At 46.0% G+C, this 7,052-nt stretch overlaps 1 protein-coding gene across 1 annotated transcript in view; it reads left to right on the top strand.

Annotated features, from left to right (window-relative positions):
- Nucleotides 1-7,052, top strand: part of LRGUK (leucine-rich repeats and guanylate kinase domain containing) — a gene marked incomplete at both ends in the record, with an annotated part of 36,844 nt that overhangs the window by 10,624 nt on the left and 19,168 nt on the right. The window contains 3 exons of the mRNA XM_008946870.1: nt 849-929; nt 2,785-2,871; nt 4,961-5,067. Coding sequence (XP_008945118.1) covers nt 849-929; nt 2,785-2,871; nt 4,961-5,067 — 275 coding nt within the window. The remainder of the gene's footprint in view (nt 1-848; nt 930-2,784; nt 2,872-4,960; nt 5,068-7,052) is intronic.

The raw sequence follows: 7,052 nt of genomic DNA, 5'->3' as shown, positions 1-7,052 counted from the left end.
AGCAGAGTCTGGCCCCAGCCTCTTGCCCTCAGGGTCTCCTTGTCACAGAGGTGCTCCAGGCCCCCCAGCACCTTTGTGACACTTCATCCCAGCCTTCCAGGAATGGAGTGAGCTCTGCAGCTCCCTCTCCACTGGTTATAAACTGAGATTAAACAGCTGACTTGGGCTAATTTAACAGATGGTCACAACAAGGTGACACAAATTCCACTTGACCCATTTTGTTTTAATTGAGAGCCTTGTAACTCCTCACTCAGGGCCTAGCACGAGTGCCTCTGCTCTGACTTTGTTTGGGGGCACAGAAACTTTGATTAATCCCACACAACTTCTACTGCTTAGCCAACATGCCTGAGCTCAGCCAACCCAAGATTCCTCTGGACACAGGCAGCCAAGGGTGACTCCACTGAGGCCTTTCTGTCAAGTGCTGCACGTTAGGGAGGATGAACTTGAGCTCCAGCAAAAAGCAGCTCAGTTTTTTTTCTTTGCTAGTCAACTGAAGCACAAATATAGCTCCAGAATTGCCTCACTTTAAGCACATCAGCCACATAAAAGCTCCATGTGTTAGGGCTTGACATTTGAAAGAACTGGACAAAAAAAAAATGCAGGTGGCTTGAAATTGCTGTCTGGATTCTTCTGCTTCTCCAGCTCTCCTCCAAGCTGTCTGCCTTTTGAGACACAAAGGGCCTTACTGAATGCAGTTCACTTCTCTCCCCAGTTTGGCAACATAATGATTTTGGGGTTTATGTCCAGATTTTAAGAAGGGGGATTAAAATAGCTTTTTTTTTTTAGCCCCCCTAGTTCTCACAGGTTCTGTTGCTGCTGATTTCTGCTCTGTTTCTGTCACTAATTAGATCGCTGAGCTGCGTGAACTTGAGTGGATTGAAGATCTGCCTCTCCTCAGAGTTTTGAATCTTTTAAAAAACCCTCTCCAGGTAAGAAAGAACTGGAGAGAAAGCCAAAAATAAGAACCTAGAGCTGCTTGTTTGGATCCCCCCAGAATCCACTTAGCCTGTTTCTATCTCTGAGAGCAGCTGAGGTCAGTTCAGAGAATTACAAGAACTAATGAACGATGGTTTCCCTGGCATGGTTACCCACCTTTGTCTGGGAACTCTGTGGAGTAAATCCATGAATTTTGTTAATTCCATCTGTAAATCCATTTATATGTTTGTACTCACAGTCTGCTGTGATTCTTGTTTGGGAAGAGATCCCCTTTTTGTGTGCTTTGAAGATCTGTACTCTATTATTCCTGGGAGATGCTTAAAGGAACTTAATGGTGCCCCTTTTAACATCATGTGTCTCTGGAATCTGTTTCTTCTTTTCTTCTTTAGGATTTACTCAGTTTTCATTTGTGGTTCCCATAATAATCCCCAATTAATGAGTTAAACACCCATTTTATCAACAGCAATGACATTTGCCAAGTATGAGAAATTCTGGCTTGGACTCTGCTTTTGTAATTTGTCCTGAGTGATCAAAGACAATTCTATCCTGACTTCTGTGATCTCTAAATTATGTGTGGATTTTACTGATTTCCAATCTCAGAAAGAAGAAAAATGTTAAAGCTTTAACAACTTCTCCCTCTAATTGCCATCTTTGTATTGGCTTTTGTGAGAATGATCTGTCATGGCACACAATGAAATGAGCATGAAGAAATACCCAAAATAGGCTGCCCCTGGTCCTGCATAATCTGAAAGCCTTTTTCTGTTTAAAAGTCCTTCCCCTAAGCCAAGTCTGATAATATTCCCTTCAATTAATGTTTTAATAACTTACCACAGAACCCCAGTGTGGTGGGGCTGGAAGGGACCCCTGGGGATCACCTCATCCCACCCCCTGCTCCAGCAGCTCACCCCCAGCAGGGTGCCCAGGGTCACACCAGCCACGTTTGGGATCTCTCCAGAGCAGGAGACTCCACAGCCTCTCTGGGCAGCTGCTCCAGGCTCTGCACCCTCCCACCAAAGAAGTTTCTCCTCCTGCTCAGGTGGCACCTCCTGGGTTCCAGTTGGTGCCCGTTGCCCCTTGGCCTGTGGCTGGGCACCACTGAGCAGAGTCTGGCCCCAGCCTCTTGCCTTGGGGGGGCCCTTTAGCTCTTGCTCAGCACTGCTCAGATCCCCTCTGAGGCTTCTCTTCTGCAGCTCAGCAGCCCCAGGGCTCTCAGCCTGGCCTGGCACAGAGATGCTCCAGCCCCTCAGCAGCTTCACAGCCTCCTCTGGACTCTCTCCAGTAGCTCCTGGTCTCTCTGGAACTGGGGAGCCCAACTATACAGGCAACAATCATCTTCAGACAGCTGTCTGAATTTCAGTGGTTTTCACCAGACCATACTGTTTTTCAGAACTAAGGAGCTTCATGAACTTGTCAGTGTCTGATTTTGATTTGATTTTTAATTTATCATTCTTATTGTAGCAGATTTAAGAGCCTACATAATGACAAATTTATTAATTCTCTTAAAGTTCTTATAATGCTACTAAAGTTAGAAGTATTAATGCTAGTTTTTTTACATCCTCTCAGTGTAGATAACACCTTTAGTTCCCAAAAAGTATTCCTGGGTGTTCTCGTGGGTGTAGTGGTGAGTTTTAAATCCCCATCTTGACCTTTTGAACAATGTAGTTGCAGATTTGGAACAAAGAAGCCACACTTGTGGGGGGTCAGTTGGCAGAGTTTGCCATCCTGCAGGGTAAAAAGCTTTTCCTGTTGCAATGCATTAAAGGCCAATTTAATTTCCACTGATTGAAATGAAATATTAGATGGCTGAAGTGAAGTGCTTCATGTCAAAGTGGGAACTTTGTCTTTCAGGAACAAGCAGATTATTGGCTCATGGTGATTTTCATGTTGCTCCAACTAACAGAACTGGATCTGAAGAAGATTTCAGTGGAGGAGAAGGTATGTGAACATCACATCATTCTGGGATTTCCCTGTATAAAGAATATTCTGTGCAGGCAGGTGGAGCCTTGGAGATCTCCCATGTTTCAACCCCCAGGATAGGCTCCAAATTCAAAACCTTCTGCTTTTAAACCCAGAGATGCACCTACAGAACTGCTGGAGCAGTTGTGGTGTGGGAAAATGCAGAGATCACCTAAAAGCTTTGTTCAGTGAGGACATTTTCTTGGCAGCCATCCTTGCTCAGCTCCTGAATCTAAACAGGCAGCTGCATTCATGAAAGGCTCTGAAGTGATAACCACTGTGCTGCTGCTTAAATTCCCTGCTTGGGTTTTTAGTGCTGTGCAATCAACTGCAATAGAACCTTTGCCTCTTGTGCTGCTTTTCCCATAATTTGGTTGCTGCCTGTAGTGTTAGGGCCCAAGCCAGGCTGGAACTTTTCACCCTAACAGCTGCCCACTGAGGTTGGATTTCAGAGAATTATCCTTTGTAGAACAGTATCACAGAATCATATAAGGTTGGAAAAGACCTCTAAGATCATCCAGTCCATGACCACTAAACCATGTCCCCAAGTACCACATCCACATGTTTTTGAACCCCTCCAGGTTTGGGGACTCCAGCACCTCCCTGGGCAGCCTGGGCCAAGGCCTCACCACTCTGCCAGGAGAGAAATTCTGCCTAATATCAAATCCAAACCTCCCCTGGGGCAACTTCAGCCCAGTGCCTCCCATTCTATCACTGGTTACCTGGGAGCAGAATCCCTTTAAAACTGTTCCTTAAAGGGAATGAATCACTCCTAACTTTAGCTGCATAAATGGTAGTTCTCTTGTTTCATGCAAGGCTCTCTCTGTCACAAACACAGAGAAGGGATGAGAACAGGGTGTAATTTACCCCATCTACTCAAGGTGTTGATCTCTCTGTCTCCTGTGGCAATCTGTTTCCCTTCTAATAAGATTTTGCATCTATTAAAGCAGTTTTTTTCCCTCTATGGACTGTAAAAATAAGCCTGGATGAGTGGTTTAGACTAGCACTTAACTTTTGGATGAGTCAAGTGATTTCAGAAAATCCTCTCCTGGGGTTCTTTTAGGACATCTCCTCTAGCCTCATGAACTCTCTTGGACTGGCAGAAGGGAGCTCATGCCATGTCCCTGCTCACTGCAGGAGGGTGGCACTAGGGGAACACACTTTCTACCAGAGAGATCAGCCTGGTGCCCTTCTTCTGGTTAAGATTAGGCTGCACCTAATGTGCTTCTAGCCACTAATTCAGTCCAAAGCAGAGCTAGAGTGAAATCACAGCTCCAGAGAATATTTTGGGTTGGAAGGGACCATGGAAGTTCCTCTAGTCCCACCCCCCTGCAGTGAGTAGGAACATGAGATGAGCTCCCTTCTTCCAGCCCCCCAAAACAGGGTGGACAGAGGGTGCTGTGTATGTTTTACATGAGAGATCCCCTCCTGCTGCACCACCCTGCTTGCTACCACAGGCATTGCCTCCCTCCAGAAGTGTTTTGCCCTGTCAGCTAGTTGAGAGTTGATGGGTTTTTGATTTGATTTGAGCAGTCTGAACCCTCAGTAGAGCTTTCAACAGAATGGATGGGGGGAATCCTTGGAGTTTGAGTGCTCCTCCTCCCAGGAAAGACAGAAATGCCTTGTCAGGAATAAAATGCACTTTGCTTGCTTTGTTAATGCCCACTCTGTTCCTCTTCTGAGGAATAAATGAATGGCTTCAGTCCCTAAGGATTTTAGTTTGGCATCTTCCAGCAGCACCGAGAGGATGCAAATTAAGGGATAATTAAAACCTAAGCAAAACTACTTTGCATCTTATGTGGCATCCTGTTTTCTTTCCAGCAAAAGGTTGCATATATTAAAGCTGGTGAGCCACATCTGGCTGCCTTCCATCCACCTATCAAACAGTGCTTAAACCTCCTGAAAAGATTCATGTGGCAGAGTGCTCCCAGACAGGCCCAGCACAAAGACTGACCCTCATAAATCTGGAGCTGTCATCATTCAGAGGGATCTGCAAAGCACATGGTGGCTGGAAACAATGACATCACTGCTCTTCTTTCTTTTTTCCCCCCCCAAATTGGGGGCCCAGGTCGCTGCTGTGAATCAATATGATCCTCCTCCAGAAGTCGTTGCTGCTAAAGATCATAGGACTCATGTTATGTACAGCATGCTGCAGCCCCAGAGAATTTGGGACAGGTAAGTCTGCCTCCACTTCACATCTGCTCCTGAGGGTGGCACTCCAGGAAAGCAGAACCTCTTGTCGTGTGTAGAGGGACATTTCCCTGTCCCTCTCCCACCTCTAAATTAATCCAGCAAAGAGGAGAAGTTCAACAGCACCCTCCTAGCAGTCTGGAAATTAGGTAAATCTTATTTGGTTGAAATTGCTTGTGAAATGAAGTTTGTCATTCACCTCTAAACACTGGGACAGATTGTCCACAGCTCCATTGCTTTTAAACAATCTGTTGGAACAGATGGCCATGTGCACCAGACATGAAAGATGCAAAATTTCTATCCATGCCCAAAGGCAATTTAAAAATCTCTAGAGGCAGAAGAGAGCTGTGAAATGTGTATTCTTCCTATTCTGCTTCCCCTTCTTCTCACTGCTGGCATCCCATTGTGAACAAAATGATTGTGCTTTGGGGCTTTGGGGCATATTTTATATTCATAAGGTGAAATTTTCAAGTTTGGACTTAGTCCAGCTACTTCTGCCTTCAAGAGGAGGTGATGCTGCCATTGCCATGCCAGGTGTCTGCTCTGAGTCTCACTTCTCATCTAGCAAATGGAATCATAGAATCATTTAGGTTGGAAAAGACCTTCAAGATCATTGACTCCAACCATCCCCCAGCACTGCCAGGGCCCCACTAAATCATGTCCCTCACCCCACATCTCCACGGCTTGGAAACCCCTCCAGGGGTGGGGACTCCACCACTGCCCTGGGCAGCCTGGCACAGGCCTCCACAACCCTTTTGAGGAAGAAATTGTTCCTCAGGGGCAACTGAAACCTCCCTCAGCACCTCCTCCTAGGCCACAGAAAATGCTCATGCTTTGCTGCTCTGCAGATGTGTTATTTGCCTGATGAATGCTTGGCCAATGCTTTGAAATACTCTGATGGAAGAGACTATGAAATATAAGCAGTGGCCACTGAGATAAAATTTTATACCCCACACCCTCTTTTAACAAAATTTTGCACATCTTTATTTTTTTTTGGCCATTCCTGAGGAACTTGATTTAAGGTCCATGATTTAAAGTCAGAAATTGATGTTTCAGAATAACTTTATAGCAAGTCTTTATGTTTTGTGGGCTTGTCAGTGAAAGACAGGAGCTGTCCCAGTGGTGATGAGAGCTCTGAGAATCCTTAACAGCCTCTAAAAAAAAACCAAACCAAACCCCAAAGATTTATTTGCTGTTTTTCCAGGGCTGGAGATTTCTTTTTAAGAAAAAAACCACCATAGTTTTACCTACAGGCATGGATTTCTTCCAAGGCAGACATTTCAATATTTGTTTACTGCTTTGTTGTGTGTGTCTCTTCATTGCTGGAAAGAAACAATTCTGTCTGCTGTCAGAGGGACTGCACACACCAACCCAGGAACGTGCAGAGCAGCAGTTCTGGGGCTGACCAGAGTGGTTGGGGCTGCTTTGAATGGTTGCCCATGCTCAGCTGGACAGCACACAACAGAGTCATTAGGGAAAGCTTCCTAATGATGATGGGTTACAGTCTTCTAGGCTCAAAAAGGCTTATTGGAGCCAGATTGGGATAGTTCATTTCTGCATCTATCTTTTTAGAGGAGATTATAATTAATGCTGATTTGGGAATATGTGTGTGTGTGTATATAAAGTATGGTAATATTGACCTGGGCAGGCTGGAGAGTTGGGTGGAGGGGAAACTCATCAAGATCAACCAGGGCCAGTGGAGGGTCCTGCCCCTGGGGAGGAACAACCCCCTGCAGCAGGACAGGGGAGGGGGGACCTGCTGGGCAGCAGCTCTGCAGAGAAGGGCCTGGGAGTGCTGGGGGACAACAAGGTGACCATGAGCCAGCAATGGGCCCACATTGCCAAGAAGGCAAATGGTCTTCTGGGATGCATGGAGAAGAGTGTGGCCAGCAGCAATTAAAGGGAGGTTCTCCTCCTCCTCTACTCTGCCCCAGTGAGGCCACCTCAGGACTATAGTGCCCAGGTCTGGG

The sequence above is a fragment of the Merops nubicus genome, unplaced genomic scaffold (genome assembly GCF_000691845.1).
Source record: "Merops nubicus isolate BGI_N331 unplaced genomic scaffold, ASM69184v1 scaffold11579, whole genome shotgun sequence".
NCBI classification, from domain to species: domain Eukaryota; kingdom Metazoa; phylum Chordata; class Aves; order Coraciiformes; family Meropidae; genus Merops; species Merops nubicus.
Note: the sequence above shows the minus strand (reverse complement) of the source record. Positions and strands in the feature narration are given on the sequence as shown.